Source organism: Puntigrus tetrazona, chromosome 7 (assembly GCF_018831695.1).
Source record: "Puntigrus tetrazona isolate hp1 chromosome 7, ASM1883169v1, whole genome shotgun sequence".
NCBI classification, from domain to species: Eukaryota; Metazoa; Chordata; class Actinopteri; order Cypriniformes; family Cyprinidae; genus Puntigrus; species Puntigrus tetrazona.
The window spans coordinates 27,061,902-27,084,283 of record NC_056705.1 but is presented as its reverse complement, the minus strand read 5'-3'; the positions used below and the strand labels follow the sequence as shown (position 1 = coordinate 27,084,283).

Genomic DNA, 22,382 nt, shown 5'->3' with positions numbered 1-22,382 from the left:
TGTATATAATAAGCAGTTCTCAGCATTCGTGGTCACATGAATAAGTCATACACATTTTATTCTTCGTTATTTCCACCGGTGTTGTTGTGTCTGATGTGAATGTATGTAAGCTGTATGTAACAATTGTCAGTATTTCAGTATTCAGTAGTTTTGATTGGGTGGACAACCTGTCAATCAAATGAGCTCCTCCTTAGATTTATAAAAAATACCACACATGGAACAATGGACAAAATGTAATTAGTGTCACTGCTAGCATTACTTCTACATTCTGCTTTTCATTTACCGAACAAAATGTCTAATAAGGGTTTTGTGTTCTTTTTAGGAAAGTATAAGGTGCTTACTTGTTCAAAAATGCTGTTTCTTGAGTAAATTAGGCACGTATAAAGGCACTCCATGTTTTCAGGAAAACTGTTGGCAGAGTTTTTTTTTATTTTGTTCTTATGAGGTTTGCAGTGAATCCAGAGGGTAAGAAACGGATTCAAAAAACAAGTCTTTGATATGTTCTCGAGAACTGGCGTGCTAGATTTGTTACCAGAAACCCAAGGGTCTAATGATCCTTATTCAAGAGACCTCTAAGTTACCCACAACACCGCACTTTATGGAAATCTCCATCTGCCGCTGTGTTGAGCTGTGGCCTTTTAGAAAGATCATATAAACCAAAATAGATTAAATGTATAGAGAGATGGATGATGGGAAACACAATTATACTGCGTCTAGTGGTCTGCAGAGTGAAATGAAAGAAGTCTTTATTTCTGTGAAGATGCCTTATGTGTCCATACGATGATTCACATGGATGTAAAAGTTTGCCATTAAAGATGCTGAAGATTTAGAAGATTGACGTCAAACTGGCCAGTGGGGCATTGGTGGTTAACCGTTGGCTGTTGGTCAGATCTCTTTTGGAAACTCATCCATTTAGTCAAAAGAGTGTGATAGACTTCAAACATGAGAAAGAGAGCTGTGGGCGGTTCTGTACTGTCTAGCAAGAGCTAAAGAGAGGATGGAGAGAGAGAGAGAGAGAGAGAAGAGGGGTTTGCAGAGTGAGTGTGGGTTGTATGACTCATTCTGACCTAGTTTATGGGCTAAGATGGGTAAGTAGGGATAATGCAGAAACATGCTAATAAAATGTATTTTTTGGTCTCTAGCTTTTAAATCGAAGTATATTCTTGAAAGAACCACAAAACCTATTCAATTAGGAGGGGGATCTGATTACAGGTGTGCAGTCAAAGAACTTTTGAAATGATAATATTCAGTGTATTTAATTGAACAAGCGCTATTTCAAGAGCGTATACAGTCATTTTTTCCACCCCTTATTACATATATTTAAATTCAGTCTATGTTTACAATGCAATTTATTGTCGTGCATATGATACTCAGTTTTCGCTTACATATGATGCACATCTAACCCTAATCCTACCACAAATTTTCGTTTTTAATTGGTCTATTAGTTATATGCACATTCATTAGATTGGGTGATAATAAGTAATGCATTATACCTTTTAACGAAGTTTTACGAAGCATTTTTTCCTGTGTGAAACTGCTTAATGAATAAGCAGGGGGTATGCATTCAATTACTGTTCAAGTACTGTCAAGTCAACGTGTAGCTTAGATCAGACTCAACAAAAAGAGACAAACAAAAGCCACTGGCACGAAGGAATGGCTTTGCACACTTCGGACATGTCACACCCACAGTCTGTCATTAGATGCTTTCTTTATATGCGACTCTAGTGTCCATACATACTGGTTTATTTTTAGAAAAAGTATCTCTGGCCCAGTTCCTTCTAGCCCTAAAACTTGATAACTTTAATAGAGCATAATAAAGCCTCATAAAGCAAAAGTTCAAATGTAAACACAGCTCATTGTGAGTGGAAAAGAGAGCAAAAACAAGATGTTTGTGGTAATGCCTGGCCAGTGCACAAAATAACAACGGTGCTGTGAGGTTGATATTTCACTAAATATGGGATATTGCATAGATATTATTGTATCCCGTAGCTCAGAAGAAGTGACTGACCTGTATTTGGACGGCTAGACTGCATAAAAGACCCCAAAAATGAGACTGTGGTTTTCTTTGGCTTCGAAAATGTGAAAGTTTTCCCAGAAATAGTTTGACGAATTGAATTAGTTTTTTCTTGTTATTCTCTCTCTCCATTTTAAGTATTAATAGTGTAAAGACTCAAAGAAAGGGGGCTTGGGGGAGGGTTTATGTTCCACTTGAAATGAATCTGATGTAATGTACTTGGAATTTGGTTAAGGCTATATTAAAGCTTTGTGTTAGCGTGCGGAAGAAAAAGAACAGTTGCAATTGAATGCATATCTGTGCGTGCTCTGTGCAGCAGAAGTGTAAAATCGATTATAGTGCTCTTTCTTTGAACAGCACAAACTGTGTACAAAGCATATACAAGTGATCAAACTTAAAAATAACAGTTTCGAAGTAAAATTGATAATTATGTAACCATTTGCAATTCTGTACCATTTGCTTCCTTCTGAGGAACAGATTTATGAATTAGGAATGAAGATTTTGCCAATATATTTCCAAAACATATGACTAATTACGTAACAGAAGTAATACATTTTGAGAAGAATAAGAAAAAACATTTCTTCCAATTTACTTTTGATTAAAATACCCCCTTATTGCTTTTTCCACTCTCAGGTAAAATTTTAATTCACACTCTGTAGCTCTGGGAGATTTGCGTCATCCCTAGCTCACATGTAAAACAAGTTTCAACAACCGCACTGCAGAGTCCCTGAAAATCAGACTCATTTGGTGCCAACTATATTTAGGTTTTCATGGACACCGTCAGATATACGAGAAACTGAATCCTAAACACTTCACGTTTCTAAACAATAAGAAATCAAATGCGCGAGACAGATGATAACGTATGTGTTTTAATAACAGGGAGAATGAAGGATGGGTGAAGCAGGTGTCTCGGCTCAGTGGTGGTTGGCAGGACAATTTGATGCTGATGCAGGCAGTCTAGCTGTCTTGCTGAGTAATGTATCAAATGGAGGGGAACCTTGTTAGGCACAGACAGTGAAGATGAGCAAAGACAGGGAGTGAGAAAGGGCAAAAAAGAAAAAGTCTTACAGCGAGGGACACTTACGTTTACGACTCAAGCAATAAACAAGCAGTAAATACAGAACCGCTTACATCTCTCTGTCCGGTATACACTGGCAGCAGTGTAGGCCGTGAAGTGTTTTGACTTTAATTCTTTTAAAAAAGACAGAGCTAGTGATACGGAGAGAATTCCCAAAAGAGTTAAAAGGGAGAGACCTTGAAGCTATTTCTGTAAATATGACACCCGGTTTTGGAGACAAAGGCCACTCAGACACTGTGACCTTGGTTTTGGATCTTTGCGAGAGAGAGCATCATTGTCCTCCTTCCACTGTGGCAAGAGAACAAGACGGTCGGGTCTTTATCACAGCGGTGAGAAATCTCATTTCAGCTTCATTTATCACAGAATAACGTTGGCATTAATGAAGTCCCTGAATATGCAGATTGAATCCCACCCTTTATAGCCAAACTGATATGGTTTTCATTAAAGGGACAGTTCACTTAAAAATGAACATTCTGTCATCATTTGCTCGCCCTAATGTTGTTCCAAACCTCTCTGGCTTTTTGCCATCTCTGGAACACAAAAAGACGGTATTTTGAGAATGTTACACGTACTTTCTATTAGAATAACACTTAAAATGTAGGAGAAAATAATATAATATAATATATATATATATATATATATATATATATATATATATATATATATATATATATATATATATATATATATGTGTGTGTGTGTGTGTGTGTGTGTGTGTTTGTGTGTGTATATATATATATATATATTTTTATATATATATATATATATTTTTTAAATATATATATTTTTATTATTTATTTATTTTTATTAAATTAAACTTCTCCCTCACAGACTTTCGGATTCACACCACGCAGACTGAATAACTCGTATCGGTCTGCGTGTTTGCGTCCCATCTCTCCTCCCTCTGGCCTCCATGTGACAAGAGAAAGTGTTCTGCCCAATACGATTCGCATGGATCGAGTTACTGGCCCTCTCGCGCTCCGCCGCCGCTGCTCACTTCACTCACTCACCAGTCTCTGCCGCGCGGGGGGCGCACCGACCCACCGCTCCACACACACACGCACTCCGCTTCTTCTCGCATCCATTCAGCTCGAATCCGCATCGTTGTCCGAAGATGACCGTGACTATTGCGGGGCCATCCACGAGCCTAACCTCCACCAACCGCGGAGAGTAGAACCGGAGCCGAGGAGAGAGAGAGAGAGCGAGCCACCTCTCTCTCTCGTCTCTCCCCATCATCTGCCTCAATCCTCTGGGCAGCAAACCGACAGCCGAAGACGCAGCGATTTCTGCTGAAATCCAGCTCTCTCCCGCGAACACCCTTCTGCTTTTAGCTCTCGAGCCGCGTCTCGTCGGGGTATCGTGGAAGTAATTTCACGCAAGGATTTTTTTTTTCTGATCTGTATTCGCTGAAGATGGATAATATAAACGTGGAGTCGGTGGAGAAGGAGTGCGGGGCGCTTGGCGGATTATTCCAGGCGATTGTCAATGATATGAAGGTGAGAGGTTTGACACGACGCTTCAAACACATGTAACCGTATATTCTGCACGAGCGTGACCAGCATGCAGATGGTGAAGCTCTCAAACCAGTTACCACTAAGTGGCTTTGAGCAAATAACCACAACGCAACATACAATCGCCTATTCATGTTAGACCTAAATGACAGGCGGAGCGCTGTATGACATTCACTATCTTCCCAGAAGATAGACAGATAGATAGATAGATGCATGCATACATACAGGCCTATATAGATTATGGGCTGCATTAATTTGTGAAGGCATGTATCATTCAACTCGATACCGTTCGCCCTAATACCGGTAACGGCTGAATACACTGCATCCACGCGAGAATGTTTTGCATGTAGAGAGGAAATGGAGGGGGTTTCACTCACACAATGGGAAACAGACTGAACCGCTGCTGATTAAGCAGATGCGGCCGCGCGCCATTCCGTGTCACACACCGTGAGATGTGTTGCGTCTGTCTGACGGATTGCAGCGTTCCGTCGTATCATTGGGTCTATGAGCGTACAAAGCGCGCCCGCGCTCGCGTGAAAACGGCGTATTGATCTTCTGTCGGGTTTCATCATTTAAACCGCATCGTGAAAAGGACACGCAGACGTTCTGAATGTCTGCTGAGCGGATTTCGGGAGTCGTTTCCATGCATTATGTTCTGACGCTCTGGCAAACATTCAGCCAGTGAAACCCAATAGCGACCACACGACTGCTCTCCTGAGAAGCCTTCAAGCTGCTTGTTAATATCACAGTTTTTTTTCTTCCCTAGATTGACAAAAACACTCGATTTCCGTGAGGTGTAACAGCTCTGCTTACACAGATACCGTCTTCTCATTCATAATTTAACTCTTACTTCTCCAGCACGCTCATGGTCACATTTGCTTCCTAAGCAATGGGGTTTGCAAAATATGGGTCAGCTATTATACCGACATGTCTGTGGGAGGACTTTGAGCAGACAGCGGCATTGGCACATGGTTGTCGATGATGTTCGCCTCAGAGCTCTTCATTTCTGCGTCTGGCACAGTTTGCTCATGAACAAGCATTGCCTGAGAGACCTAGATCCAGGCTTCACCTTTAAGATGTAGGTTGATTCAGGTGCTGCGCTGTTCCTGGTCTCAGGCAAGCTCGCTCTGTGATTGGACCCTGTTGCCACGTGGATTCAATGCAGACATGCAGTTTTCCCTCGCCATCCTCTGATGTTGCTAGATTGAGATAGGAAAAGCAGGAAAGCAGCTGAGCGCCGTAAAGAGAGTTAAGTTTAACTGTGATTATAAATGCATTTCGTTCATTAATAAATCAACAAATGACGTTATTGTTCAAGAGCCAAGATTTGAAAATCTACCGCTGTCTTCTGCCTTTGCGTGTCTTTGTGTGATGTGGGTAGCCTGTGGGTATTGCCAGCTCTCTTGTCATATGTGCCTCATCACCAGAATGTCAGTTGGATCTTCTTTGTTCCTTCTCTGAGATCCCAACAGTACTGGAATAAACAAGGAGCCCAAATTCCCCAACGGAATCAATAAAGTATAGATTCAGCTTACTGTTCTTCTAGCGCTCTTCATCACCCAGCAGATCTGAAGGATGCTGTTTGGAAACTGGCCTTGTTTCCTGTCAAATAGGAACAGGAAGGAATAATACGCAGTATATGACTCTATTTTACTCCACAGGGGAATGCGAACATCAATTGGGTTTCAAAATAGATGTTGGTTTGATATTGATACAGAACTGTACTGTGGTGTGTTTTTGTGTCCCGCTCTTGGGAGGGCATTGTTGCAAAAGGGTTGTTATGAGTATGGCTGTGGATCATGGGGGGAGGATGATCGGATTTGAGGGGAGGGGGAAGGAGAAACGAGATGGAAAGGGATGAGGAATGGGGCGGGCTGTCATATTTAGGCCCACATTCTTACCCCCCTTCTTTAGGTGAAAGGGCCCTAAGCAAGCGGGAGAGGGACACCGGCGTTAGACGTGATGATGACACAAGCACAAAGTTGTCTTGTTTGCCAGCTGGACCTGTTGTATATCACTACTGTTTACATTCGCATGCCTCACACTGAGTTGTGCATACCAGCCTGTAGAGCAGAGACGCTCGTATGGACTCACACACTCGGTCTAGATCTCATTCTGCCTGGCTACTGAAGCTGGCTATGCCTTCAGTAATCCTGTGAATGTTTGTCTAGAGATAGAACTAGGATCATAGTATATGTGGGGGTCTCTTTGGCTTTGGGTGCTTTTGTTGTTGCTTTTTTATTAAAATTGATTTTTATTAGGGTTGATTTTTATTAAAATATATATATAATATATATATATATATATATATAATTTCAACCTTCTCTTTTTGTTATATTTATATCACATTCATTTTACACTATGAGAATCCATCACAGAAAAACGAATAATCTTTTGAATTGTCATAAATTAAGATAATATGTCATTAGAATTACTTAGAATATACTTCAATGCAAATTAACGTGTATATTTAAAATACATCAAATGTTTGCTTGGAAATTGGCTGATATTTCAAAGTAAATGTTTAAAGTGACATTTTCACCATAGAATGGTATTAAACACATATTTTGCAGAATGGGAGAGCAGTTTGAATTTTCACCTTTTTTTTTTATTTAAAAAGAAACAATGAATAAAGTTTTAATTTTGAGAGTAGGAAAGCCTACACCATAACCGTAACAGTAACAGCAATGAGTGACAACATTGTTGGGAACCACATTAAAGTATATTTTTCTAGCTAATGAATGATAAAAGCGTCGACTGCCTTTTAGAATCCACCCATTCAAAGAGCTCGATCATTTACAAAAGCAGATGTCATAGTTGCTGTAATCTTATAATAGACAGAATGTTATTGCGCGTTGGCGTGGATGCTAATATGGTAATTGTTTTCAGTGTGAACGGGGCTGTACTGTTTTGGTCAAGCAGTGAAACTGAGAATCCTCATGACCACTCAACCCATGTCCACTCGTCATTTAGCTCTTTATTTCTTAATTTGGGAAAGCCCTGAGAAGAGCATGTGTTTTCACCAGGCTCTTGTTAAGCTCGTTAAAGATGAATCAAGTTGCTTTGGGTGGAGGAATTTTCTTGGCAATGTTCCAGGAATACTCAGTGCGTCTTTGTTTGGCCTGTCAAACTCATCTCATCTCTTATGTCTGCTGACATGAGGAAAATCTCCCAAAGCTTGATGATGGGTAAGCACTGAAATATGTGTCAAATGAACATTTTACTGCTCAGGTTCAAAGCAGGGGGAGCTTTGCCGATGGGAATGCTGTCATATGAGCCCAGTGGCCTCTTGGTAGGGCATCAGATTTGGAGCTGAGGATTGTGGGTTTGAGCCCCATCTGGGTTGCCTTTTAAGCTCAGCTGATCCTGCAGCTGAATGTGTATCAATCTAAACTGCATTTCATTTTTAAAGCCCTTCTTTCACACATGGTGCAGCCTAATGGATAAGGATCAGGGGTGTTAACAGAAAGGTTTAAATGCCGTGTCAATTAAGGGACAGGAGAGGCACATGTTGCTCCCGAGACCCGTTCTTTACATCAGAAATACTTTTAAATGGCTCTGAAGGATCCTCAGAGATGCTTCTCTTTACATTTTTAATGCATTGAATGCTCAAAAGTGAGAGTAAAAACATTTATAATGTTACAGAATATATTTTTATTTCTTTGAATTCACTGAATGCTGCTGCAAAATCGCACAAATAATTACATTTACAATCTTTTTGATCAAAGAAATGCACCATTGCAAAATTAATTGGTGCTCAAAAGTTTGAAAAAGAAAGTTAGTGCATTTGCTTGAAAGAGTGTAGACATACTTCATTGTGTTTCTCACTAGCTCCATAGCCAGAGCTAGAGACAGATATTGTTGCACACAAAGGCACCTGTTCCTTTCAGCCTGATGACAGCCCTGTCATTAAAGTAGCACCATTTCTCTCACTGGTAGTCAATCACAGTAACCTCCCTTCCTTTTAAATTACACACAGCATCAGGCTATACAACATCTAGTATCTCTGAGTGGTTTCTGTCATATAGCTTTCAATCAGACTAAGTACCCTTACTGAATGTGAGGAAGGAAAACAACAAACCGATTTGAGTCGGGTTGGTTGGTTGGGTGCATAAAAATAAGAAAGATATATGTTTATATACACACTCAAATCAGTCTCTGTCAGTGCCTAACAGCTTTCAACCTCATGTTCTGTTATTATAAGGAAACAAAAAAAAAAGAATGGAAATTACTGATGGTTGCATATTAGAAAAGAATTCGTGGAACCAAATGGAAGGAAAGGGAAATGAAAATGAGCAGTTCAAGGAAAGACACATTTATATTAGAGAACGGATGAGAGAGAGATGGAGAAAGAAAATAAGAGCTTGCGTAGCGCTCATGTTAAGTGATTTCCATTATTCATTAGAGCATGGCTTCAGGCCGCTGTGGTAAATGTCAGAAATAGAGATGATTTGCCTCAATCTTTCATTCATTCATTCATTCGTTCATTCGCACCAAAGGCTTCTGTGTACTGTAGTGAGGGTCTGACAGCTTTGAACACACTGGCAGTTTCTGTCCTCTGCCCACAAAGGCACAAAGCCAATCAGTGCCGCTTCAAAGGAGCCCAGCGGAAGCAGGACAGCCAATCACGTTTCACGGCTTCCACTAGCCCCTTGATGTCCGTTCTCCAAATACGTGCATTCCTCCATTCCCCCCATTCATCCCTTTATCTGCTGGTTGTAGAGGTGACGGCGGAGCGGAGATCGTCTTATCAAGAGCATATCAAGGTCTCCGAGGTTCTGCCACAGACCCTTTATTAGTTATAGCTGAGGAAAAAGAAGAAAAACAGCTCATTTAAATAGAGCATATCCCATTCTGCTAAAAAGGCATCCGAGTGTTATAATTTGTTTGTATTAGTATGTTAGCATAAGTAAGCTGCTTTGCTCATAAATTATGAAGCATACAATCTCACTGTTCGATCTGACAACAATTTACTGCCTGTCTGCCAGTGTAATTCAAGCTTGGTGATTTGCCAGAGAGTCAGAGACATGATGCTCAACCGACAATCTGTTAGCAATATCATTTCATTCTGTGCAACTCTTTAACCCCATAAACATCTTTGTTAATATTATTAACTTTGCAGTGTTTCATTAATTAGTGAGAAAATTCAACGTTCATGTTGATTGCGGGGAATATTATAGATAACCAGCTAAATATTTAAATGTAGAACAATTAAATATTCATCGCCTACGTTTAACCTTCACAACTCGCATAGTGCTAATGAAAATATTAACAACGAGGCCCTCTTCCTAATGAGCTACTGATCAGGGCACAGTCCTCAAGGATCACTTATTACAGTCATGTGACTCTTCTCAGTTTGAATTTCTGATTTAATTAAAGTTATATGACTCTATCTTTCCGACTCTCTAGAAGAGTCTTTAGCTTCTCACCGTTGTAAAAAGCGAGCTGCACCTCTAGAGTCATGTTTGTGTTAAAACAGAATTCTAGCAATGAGATCTTAAGAACAAATTAAGCTTCAAAAGAAATTAATCATACAGTAGCGATACACCACATATTGGAGCTTGGACATAGTGGGGAAAAAGAAAAGACTTCAGTTGTAAAAGTGATACCCTAGATAAGTATATGAATTATAACACAAAATCCGTTATTGTTCAATGGCTGGAGCTATTGTTCGCCATTTGAATTGATTCGCGTGTAGAAATGGAATTAGTCTAATGCAGCGCCGCTTTTGTCTTCTGCAATCACCAGTGAAAGCAGTGGGGAAGAAAAGACAAATTAAACCAGCGGTGAGCTTTTCATTTTCAGAGCATAAATGAAAATGAGTCAGTTGAACTTTGACAGAACGTGTCTTTAAGCTCTGAGGCACTGGCTCCTCGTGGGATTCCATTAGCAAGAACGATGCAGAGAGGGCTTCCTTTCTTAAGCCAGATCAATAGCAGGAAAATCAGTCTTCTCTGGTGATTTCAGGGACGTGAATTGGATCTAAACTTTTCTATAGTTTCTTGTGTCACTTCTATAGTCTGGTTTAGCGATAGTGCATATGCAGACATAGGCTACTGGAGTGTTTGGGGAGTTGGGGAGATAGTGGATTTACTTAAGGATCACTGACACGATGAGCTCAAATTGAGCAAGAAGTTTTTCTCTGAACACGCTGAGCTGACCTTTGGAAGGGTCATCATCATGATCAATTGGATTTAATCCTCGCCACATTATCAAGGCATAGAGTCGTTTGCCCTGTGCACCTCTACTACAGAATCAGAGATAATGGCTGACAGAATGTATTTAAGGCCAATGAGAGCAAACAATACAGTGTCTGAACGATACAGATGCTCATCCTACTCTACATCTGCAGCTAATTCACCTGCCTTGAGTAATGTGATTCTCTTAAGATTCATAATAATGTTGACTGAATCAGAGCACCAAGTCTATATGCCATTTTGGAAGGTGTGTTTTTCTTTTTTTCCATGTATACATCTGTAATTTTTTTCAGAAGTATTTCATTTAATTATTTATTTATATATTTAGTTTGTGATATATGATGGTAATCGAACTGCCTTGAAATCATAAAAACCACTGAAGACCTGCATGACCTTCTTAACTCAAAAATGGAAAAAAAGAAAAATTTAAAAAATAAACATTCAAAAATAATTAGGAGGAAGAAGTTGAAGGAGATTTTTGTTTGCTGACAATAATGGTATAGAGGTGTTAATTGAAAAATGTAAAATATATTGATTTTTATATATATATATATATATATATATATATATATATATATATATATATATATATATATATATATATATGTGTGTGTGTATGTATTATAATTATTTTTTTTATAATGGTACATGGGTATTAAACTATACCATATGTATTCAACATGAGCCATTAGGTATTGGTTAGACACATGCATTAGATTTGTTTAATTGTCATTGATCCAAATGCTAAATCCTCTAGCAGCTGGCAGCTGTGGTAATGTTGGCAGATTTTGTTGTATCACTATACTGCACTGTTACTTATGGAATGCATAAAATGGCTTTAGCTTTTATCATTTGCCAGGATTCTGGCTGTTTTTTGGCCTTATTAAAATTCACCTTTAATGCTGCTTTTCCACTTGGTTTGGCAAAACCGAAAATAGCCTGCTTCCTTTACAGGGCCCATCTGATGTTTTATCTCAAATGGCGGGGAGAGGTACTTATCCAATTGTTTGTGGATCACTTGGCAAGTCAAGAAAGAGATTGAATAAAGAAAGGGATGGAAAGATGGGAAATAACTTTAGTGAAAATGAGCCAGCTAACAATATTTGCATAATTGGAGTCGTTGCAGCCCTGCTATTGGATTAGCCCAGTGAATATGCTAATGTCTGGGGATGGATGATAGAGGCGGGTCTTGTGCCTTATCGCTCTCCTACAAGCCCCCCGAAGATGATGAACCTCGGCCCCGTGCAGCAGATTAGGGCACTTCAAACAGCGGAGGGGTCCCCAGGGAGTAACGTGTTCAGATTTCAGAGCAAATTAGCAGACATCAAACAAGCAGGACGAGATGCTGGATCAAAGGAGAGACGCTCACCATCTTTGTCAGCATAGCAGCTTTTGTAGTGTCACCAGTGACTGTGCCCTTCTGCACTTGTCCTGCACTGTTCCTTCTTTCTTTCTTTCTTTCTTTCTTTCTTTCTTTCTTTCTTTCTTTCTTTTTCTTGCTTGTTTAACAGACAACTTTGTATTTTAACATTTCAGCTGTCACTTTTTAATCAGCATTTTAGGTTTTAAGGCTAAATTTTTACATTTACAGTAAATAAATACTAATATATGGAAGTGCACATAGTGTCATACCCTCAATTACAAAGCTCCATCATGATAACAGCTTACAAATGTAACAACATAAGATACTGTCACTGGGGCGGTACCTTTTCAAAAACTACACTTTTGTAACTATTAGCTTCTAATATGTACTCTTCGGGTACTAAAGAGTATGTATATGTACCTTTAAGGTGCCAAAATGAACCATTGGTATCGCACCAGTGACAGATTTTGTACCTTTATTTCTGATAGTGTGTGAGTATATGTATGCTCATTTTTGTCTGGCGTTTCTACAGCTGCAAATCTTTATTACAGACAATTCCATATTAGAAACAAAATTGACATCTTGATTCTGTCCGAAAATTAAATTTTGCATTAAAAATAGTAACTCTGACACCGTGTATGAAATGAGTCCCATCCGAAAAGCACTGTAGGCTACACATTTTGCTGGTCCCCATGTGTCAGTCCCTTTTCCTTTGTATCTCAAAATCATTCTTGCTTCTGATGGCCGTGGGGTAAGGTGAGAGATGGCACAGGGGGGTATTTTGGTAATGTATGGGTGTAAGAGGAAGGGTAGCGGTCTGTTTCCAGTAGCTGAGCTCAATCTTGACCTCCAGCTACGCTCTGAAGTGCGGCTAATTTCACCCCTTGACACACAGCAGTCTGAATCTGCCCCGCTCAAAGCTCAACTGAGCTTAGCAGTCTTAAGATGCTAACAAAGACAGCTGTGGCCAGGAGCTGCTTCACCAGCAGTGACACAGGTACATGGAGATACTGTAAAGTGATATAGAGATCGCAATATGACAAGTGATAATAGGAGATTTAACATCTCAAAAAAACATACTTCATAACTTTTTTATAATATTTTGGGAGCAACTTCGTACCATAGTATAAAAAAAGTAACCTGCAATTGTTTCTTTAAAGAACTGTTTCTATGTGATCATATCCCCAAATTTAGTTTTGTTGGTGTAACTTAATATATTTCGGTTGATTCAGTAATATTTTAATTGAATTAAATGTAAATGTTACTACATGAAGTTCATTTTCTATTACTATTTCTTCATCGCCAACAATAGTAAAAAAATTTTACTTTGTTGATAGTTTGCTAAATTTAGTGATAAAGTAATACATTTCAGTCTCCGATTGAACAATTTGAGAATTCGGTTTAATTAAATATATCATTTTTTGAAGTGAGATTCTCATTGAAGAGAGAAAAACACCATTACGGCTTAGGATGACAGTCACAAGATTGTGTGTATAGTCGTCATGCTTGTTAGTTTCTGCTCGGCTACTGTGATATTGCATTTAGCCCATGGCCTGTTGTAAAGCAGACTTCACACAGAATACTTCGTCTGCTGCGTTTCCGTGGCAACTGGGCAGAAATGTACATGGCTCACCCCCTTATCGCTGGACGACACTCCTATTCCTGCCCCAGGACAAACCACATCCTCTACAAATTATTGTACGCATATAGACGCACACATTATGTATGTAAAGGCCCACATGACAACTGTTTTTTTTTTTATCTAACATCCTGCTGCAATGACTAAACATACTTGATTAAATTCACATTGACCTTTATTTTTATTCTTACCGATGCCACATTTAAAAAAAGTACATGCGTTTGCTTTTATTAGGAATATTGATGGCACAACTATATATCTTTTTTGAATAAATTAATATTTTTATTCAGTAAGGGCATATTAAATTGATCAAAAGTGACATCAAAGACATTAAAGTAACAAAAATTTAAATATTTAAAATAAATGGTGCTCTTTTTATGCTTAAGTATATATCAATATATCAGAAGGTATCACAGTTTAAACAAAAATCAAGCAGCACTTGTTTTAATGTTGAATGAAAAATGATTAAGAAAAAAATGTAAATGATTTCTGAAGGATAATGTGAAACTGAAGACTGCAGTTATGACCCTAGTAAAAAAAGTGATGTATTTATTGACATACATTTATTTCATACTCAATGTATAATAGTATTGTTCAAATCTGTTTAGCATATTTACTGACGTATCAGTCATTTGAAAATGTTTTAAAATAGAAAAAAAAAATGAATTTCATTAATATTTTATAATTTTACATGCAATGTTTTACGAACAATGCACTGAACCTAAAAAAACGTCACATTTAGTGCTTTGTACATTCGAATCCATACAAATTCACACCTCACCTTGCGTCTTTGTTCTTTTGCAGTGTTCGTATCCTGTCTGGGAAGACTTCAGTGCCAAGGCCACCAAGCTGCACTCTCAACTCCGGTAAGCTCGGTCTCCGGCTCACATCCGCACCTGTCATGTGAGGAGGGTTTTATTGAATGCTGAGAAAAGACATGGTCATCAATTTAACCCATTGCTTTTCAGGACCACGGTTTTAGCAGCAGTGGCATTTCTGGATGCCTTTCAGAAGGTGGCAGACATGGCGACCAACACGAGAGGTAGGCCCGTGTGAGTGTGTGTGTGTGCGTCTGAGTGGGTTCGCTTTCTGTCCAGCGCGCAGGCATATGTATATCTCATTATGAAGGATATGCATTGGATAAAACGCTACTGGAGAGAGAAAGATTACGCTATGTGTCCAAAACCATGGATTATAGAATCTACAGAGCCAGAGCCTCTCGATTTAACGCTCTCAAAACAATGTGTGTGAGGATGTCTTTGTGTTAATGTTCTTTATTTTTACGAATGTATTGGTTAGGTTTTATCAGGAAATAATTAAACGACTGTATTATTCATCTTCATCTCTGGTGAGTTTTGAACAGTCTGTTCACATGGCAGAAGTAAGCGGATGTTGTAAATCCTTGACAATAATGGATAAATGAGAGGGAACAAAGACGTGCCTCATAGCTGTAGAGAGGCGTGTTGGCTGTTTTCGGTTATTTATGGCATGGTGCTTTAGTAATGATTTGACAGAGTCAAGATCTTCAAGGAGAATCGACTGACGAAAATAATGTTGTTTGGAAATAAACCAGCAGTCTCGTTATGATTATATTACTGTATTGGGTTGTTTTTGCTCTTCGTCTGGGGATTTGGATTTTTTTTTTTCATTTCATCTCATCTTGTGGCCTGCCCGAGGTAAAGAGTGCGTTTGAAGGAGTATGATGATCTGTGTTATTATGGGTTCATGTGGGCATGTTGTGTTTTTAATGAGCTGACGGAGCTGGGAGCCTTCCTCTGTGCATTGTAAAAGCGGTGAGGATCTCATCCGACCCCAACTGTGACTCATAGGCGGCTGTTTTAGATGGAGATTTCTGGGGTATGAAAAGCAAGGGGAAACTTGAACAGAGAGTGAGAACAATTAACAAAAGGAATGTGAAAAAAAATCACAAGAAAATAAGACGGCATACTTTTATTATAACAATGATTTTTCTATTATTATTATTTTTTTATTGTTTACAACCACGACTTGCGTGATACCGTTTGCAATATTTTATTCATTATATTTTAGTTATTGTGCCAAACTGTTTCACAGCTGTGGAATCAATATAACTATTTAAGCTAAAATATTCTTTTCATTTTATGTATTTATTTTTTGTCCCTAATGACGGTTATTTTTTGTCTAATACAGTGCTTACAATTGTTTATCGTTCCCAAGCTTTTAATGTTCTGTTAGTATGAATTAAATTTATGTGCTGCTAAATATTTGGAGTGTTCTCTTTTCAATCTATTTTCCTAAAATAATAGTCATAAATTCTTAAAATATGTCTTGAATATAAATGGAATTTGTTTGCATTCCAAATGCATTTTTTTTGGCCAATTTTGAGCATTAATCTCCCCAAAATGTGTCATTTTATTTCTTAAATATGTATTAATAATCCTATTACTGTTGTCTCATTGCTCTCACCAGTTCATTGTAAATTATAGATGACGTGTAGTTATGTAGTTCAGAACTGGTGTCTTGGATGTAGGTCAGATGCTGCATCACACTCCTTTTTTATTTCTTTAGCACTGTTTTAGTGATTTGATATGCAAGCCTTTGGGTCTGCTTTGATTTCCTATGTTGTTATTTAGACATGCATCAGCCATAGCCCACATCCAGCATTAGGCTCAGAACAGACTGAGACTGACAGTAGTTGAGAGGATGACAACAGCTTTTACAGGTTTACATTTCAGAATGATATTAGCAAAATTTGATATTTCACCAGCCAATAGAAAGGAAATTAACGTGACACGGAGTAGATAAAAGCGGAGTAGATAACCTGGGCACAGGTCAGGGCTCTTAAGCACAGGTCTTTCTGGGAAAGGAGGGGTCGCATGCTGCTCAGTGATCATGTGACCTGATTGATGTGAAATTGCTGAATGCCAAAGGGAGAGCAACCGCCAAGGTCCGACACACCTCACAGACGTGCCCTGGAACGACTTCAAAGAGAGAGAGAGATCTATAGTCTGTGGATCAAACGGTGTGTGGACCACAGGGCTGCTGGAAGACAAGAACTGAGAGATTTAAGACAGAAAGAGGAACGGAAGGAGTGAATATGAGGGTATGGTTTGGGTGCTGTGTAACATGATAGAAATGAAGTGAACTATGATAGGATGACGTATCATAACATATTCAACCAACACAGTCCTCATCCCTAACTCGTCACACATTGATGCTTGGTCAGGACACTTTTTGACGCTCAAGGTAACTCACAGCGCACAGGGGTGTCCTTTTATCGTCACTTTTCGACAAGCAGGGTCCTCTATTGTTTTTAGATGTTTGTCTTAATTTAATGGTCTGCATTCACGTAAATAAAATATTTTTAAAAATATCAGGTCGTGCCAAAAAAAGTACAGTCACAGGTATTTATCTGGCCACAAACTGACCACAAAAAGCAGTATAAAAGCATTACAGGCAAGTTGTGTTGCATTGCAAGTGTTCTGAAGACATACAATATCTTCATGCGAAGAAAAGAGTAAAACATAAGGTTTCAATGGCTGAAAATGATCCCGCTCTGTTAACGCGCTAACATCTCATTCAAAAAGATGCTTCTGTAGCATGATTATCATTGGTCATGAAACCCAAAGAAGGCTGAAGGCTTTTTCTAGCGGTGTTTTTAGAATTTGTGCACATGGTGAGATTTATGGCGGTCACGTCTATTCCTCTCACAACCTTTTTGCCTCAGAAGACTTGGAATATTAATATTTTATTAATAAATTATGACTGTATCTGTATCTGGCTGCTATATTTTGTGTTTTATTAACAAATGTTAAATTCAGGTGCAAGGGTTGGATTACATGCTCATAAATGTGTAATCAGTGTAAAGTAAATAAAACTGTTGCGACTGTTTACATAGAAAAATCACACCCCAACATATAAGCAATAATGGCAATATTATGACCCATATCTATAATGTAATTATGGTGATAACATTACTAATGCCTTCGCCATAGGTTTCTTGTTTAAAGCAAAAGAGGACCCTGCACATCAAAAAGGGTATCCTGTGCATCAAAAAGTGAAGATAGACGATGAGTTGGGAGTGAGAATGAGTTGATTCAACATATACATTTTTGGAAACTCTCATTATAGCAGGGCTGTCATGAGAAAACCGAGAACATTTTGATTAAAGAAACACAATATTGTTCCAAATGAGCCCTGAAATTTGTTACAGTTTTTTAAAATCTATTCCACTATCCATTATATATATAATATATAAATGTAAAAAAGTATATTTCATAAAACTAGAGCCATGCATTTTTGTAAAACTTGAATAATTGCTGTGTATAAACTCCAATATCCTTTTTATACAAATGATGGTTACCTTAGTGGATGATTTGTAAACTTTTATATTTTGATGTTTGAGTCACATAACCAGCTCCCTATGTATTGCTTTTCTGATGTAAACTTGCTCAATAGCTCACCTGGCGCAAGTGAAACAGAAGTCATGAGAAAAGAACCCAAAGACTTAAACTTGCTCAAATGGCTTCAGCAAAATTGGATTTATTTATTTATATTTATTCTTATACTTGTTTTTGTTAAGATTATTGATTAGGTTTAGTTTTGGGTTTAGTGCAAAAGGAGGATTAATACATACAACAACCAAGAAAACACTTTGCCAGATTCAAAGTGTTGCGAAACAACATTAAAAAAGCATTTTAATATGCGATTTTCACAGGCACATTTTTCCAGTGAGCATGGGTTGCATATTCCTGTATATCTGGTAAGGTTTGTGTTTTGCAAGACAAGCTTCACCCCTTCCTCACTGCCACGAAGGAAAGAGGAGGGAACGGCACTGAACTGCAATAAAACGGAAGCAAACACACAAACACAACTGCACACACACACACACACACACACACAAACACACCCCAGGCCTTCATACTCTCAATGGGGGTCCACCACTATAGTGAGGGAGGAAACTGATGCTTCCTGCTAGTAACTGCCTATAATCTGCTTCTCATTTACTGTTCTTTACTGCTCTTCATCTTTACGTTCATCCTCCTCCTCCTTTCCTGCTATGGCTGAGTCATAGTTCTCTGCATCACCAGCATTTTTTTCTTGTGGTCTTACTTTGGCTATAGATTTACATAAAGAGATTCTGTCATCATTTACTCACTCATGTCGTTCCAATCCCAACCTGAAAGAAGATGCTGGGGTCGAAGTTTTGTTTGGGACTACTTTGACTAATTGTACAGACAAAAACAAAAAAAGTTCACAGCAAAAAAACAAAAGGTTATACAGTTTTGGATAACTAAAGGATGATAATATTATCCATTTGGTCTGAGCCAAAATTAAAACAAAAAGCGCTTTTGCTTGTCTTTTCTGCCTCTCACTTTCTCTTTTTCTTCTTGCTGAGCCTCTCACATGGAGTTACTTTAATACTTTAATATTTCGCAGTATAGTTTTGACTGTGTTTTTCCTCAAATAGAGCATACTGTAAGTGACATATTTCAAAAAACAAAAACAAACAGAGCAACCACAAATCATACGAACCCCAAAATTAGCGTATATCTGCCATTTATAGGATAATGTAAAAGCAAATTATAATAAAATAGATAAAAAAATAAAGAAAATTATTTAATAATTAGTGTATAGTTTTATTTTTGAATAATTGAAATGGTTTTATTTTTATGTAATATTTGTATTATCAAATTCAAATTCAAATTCAAATTTTATTTGTCACATACACATACATACATGGTACGACATGCAGTGAAATGTTTTTACAACCGTCCAGCGTCAGAATAGAAAACCAATATATATATATATATATATAAAAAAAGTGTAAAAATGAATTGTTGAGTGAATTATCCCTTTAAGATTATGGTCTCCGACTGTCTCCCTCAAGGAAAATCAGGGCTTTAGCCAAGCTTTTGGCTTTTTCACATGTGTACAATAAGTGGCAGGGGGAAAGAACACAGCGTCGGGAGGCCTAGATAATAATCTCGTTCTGTATGGACGGATTCAGTGGAGGGAGTCTGGCTGTGTGTGTGAAAACCCTAATTCATGAGCCAGAATCCAAACAAAAAGTGCTTTGGCTTGTCCTCTCGATCTTCCTCTTGGCCTCTCGCTCTCTCTTTCTCCTCGCGCTCAGTCTCTCACACAGAGACTCTCTTTCCCACTCTGTTCTTGGCTGTGGTGGGAATGAATGTTGATAGATCGCAGCCTGTCCTAGAAGCCTGGCACGGGGGCTCGTAAAAAAAAAGGAGGTCTGCAGATGTGTGCGTGGCGCGGAAAGCTCGTCCGGCGCTTCATAGGGGTGTTTTACTGCCCTGCCTGCATGAACGGAATAGTAGCAACCATAATGAACGTCATAAATCTGATTCATACACCAGGGGGCAAAATGGCTGCCCCTCATAGTCAAAGAGAACATGAAAAAAAATGTCTGCCAGCTCAGCAACCGGCGAGCTATTTGCAGGATCAGTTTGTGTGTCTGAGTGTGTTTGTGTGTGTGATGGGGGTTAGTATTTCCCCAGATGTTTGAAGTAGACTGGTGTAGTCAGCAGGGTGTTACCATTCACACGGCAGTGTAAGCAAACACCAGCCAAACAGTCTGAGAGGAGCATTCTCAGTCGCCTTAACACGTCTATTTCTGATAAGGCCTAGGGTAGATTTACACGGCACTCTCTATAACATCAACAAGACATAGTAAATGCTGCTTGAAGTGCTGTACAAATGCAGGTAGTACAAATGATACCTAATGAAATTTTCACCACAAGAGCAGCACAGCTGTCATTTACGTGACCCAGAATTGTAAAGTGTGAAGTTGTGCTGTAAATATGAGGTCGGGGGGGGGGAATAATAATAATAACAATAATAATTAGTAAAAATGCAAAAATGGCTACTTATTTAGCACACCAACCAACATAAACCGTAATTCATTTGGTGATTTTATATATATGTATATATATATGTGTGTATGTGTCCCAAAACTGATTGGTAGTGTACATTTTGGAGTTTATTTATATATTACACTACGTTACATTATATTTAATGCAAATATATACAAAAACGTATTTATATTCTCAATGTAAATGTCACAATGTCTTTCGCCACCTCTAAATTTAATTAGAATTCTTCATTTCTCTAATCCGTTCCGCTTCATAAAGCATGTGAGAATATCAACCAAACGAAGGGGAGCAGGTGCTGTTGTGAATGGTAAATTTTTTACGTTTTAATTCACTATAATTCATTACCGTTCTGTTTGTAAGTGCTTTCGCTTTTTTTCACAAGGAAGAACAGTCTGACACTGCATTTAAATGACAGAGGATCAAGTGAAGTCCATCTGTATGTCTCTCCACAGCCAAGTGTTTGACAGTCAATGACCTTGAATGATCCCATTTCTGTACAGTACAGCCAGACACTGTTATGTCTTTAGAGCTGCTATTATTTTCTCATTAAAAGATCCATTTACTAAAGAGAACAAGCGTTTTGATTACTTTGAAAATGCAAGTTCTGTTTATTAATATAATGGCAGCTCAAGGACATAAGAGTAGTTGTGTGATTAAGAAGAAAAGCGAAAAAACACTACACAGCCTTGTGATATTCGTTTAATAGCAACGGCTGGCAAAAAAAAAAGTATTAAAAAAGACAAGAAGAAAGAATCTCTTCTTACAAACCATCACTGGCTATGTGCTTCCCATCAACACTCTCTTATTACAGGAAAATTACTTCTGCTCTTTAATTCTACGGGGCGGTTTGATGGTGCAGGACCTCCCGCTAACATGGTGAGCCTGACTCAGCTTTCCCCGTATACCTCCCCAAACACACACACACACACTGTTGACCTCCTCTTGGGAACACCTGTTCTCAGTGAGAGACTTGTACAGCTCAGCACTCCTACACCCTCCCAAACTGTACTATCATTAAGACCTTATAATCAAGAAACACTATTAACAAAGAACAGGATGCTTGGAATGAGCTCCTCAACAAGAAGCCAGAAACAAAGATCTCCATGAACATTTTTTTTTTACCTACTGCGATAAAGACCACCATGAAGGACCTGCTTTTTCCTGTCAGTACTTTTTTTGAGAAATTCAAAGATTAAATACCATTTTGTGGCTCTTTAATGTGTTATGACAGATCAAGATATTAATTTAATGTTTACTGAATTATTGTGTAGTAAAAACTTTAAAACATCACAATATTCAAACAACCCTATTTTTCTTGCGAGGTTATGTACATATTGGGCAGTGAACAAGCACTGCTTTTAATAGTTTCTGTTTGTGAACATGTACAAAACAAGTCTTTGAACATTGTACAACATTTTCACACAACATTATCTAATTACACCTATGCCTTAGTGTTTTCTGTATTCATTGTCAGGTTTTGTCTTTACATAGAGGTAGACTGGTGTGCTCAGATTTGATTTTTATGTTTTCATGTTCTTTGTACTGTACTTTAGTTATATTATTAAATAATCGGCAATGGGATCCAGCTCTCCTGTGTCTTTGAGTTCAGAGCATGACGGTACATTTCCATCAGGATATGAACAGCTCTGAAACAGCATGTACAATATGAAAATTCTGGGGCTCGATTTTGCATTAATGACAATTAAAT

The 22,382-nt window shown here is 38.3% G+C and overlaps 1 protein-coding gene across 4 annotated transcripts in view; it reads left to right on the top strand.

Moving 5' to 3' along the window:
• The first annotated feature begins 4,028 nt into the window (after positions 1 to 4,028).
• mtss1lb (MTSS I-BAR domain containing 2b) overlaps positions 4,029 to 22,382 on the top strand; it is a 50,225-nt gene continuing 31,871 nt past the window's right edge. For 2 of the 4 annotated variants that reach the window (XM_043244433.1, XM_043244432.1), the window contains exons 1-3: positions 4,029 to 4,588; positions 14,607 to 14,668; positions 14,771 to 14,844. In XM_043244433.1, the coding sequence (XP_043100368.1) occupies positions 4,505 to 4,588; positions 14,607 to 14,668; positions 14,771 to 14,844 (220 nt within the window). In that variant the 5' untranslated portion in view covers positions 4,029 to 4,504. The remainder of the gene's footprint in view (positions 4,589 to 14,606; positions 14,669 to 14,770; positions 14,845 to 22,382) is intronic. The other 2 variants (XM_043244435.1, XM_043244434.1) reach the window with 1 other exon arrangement.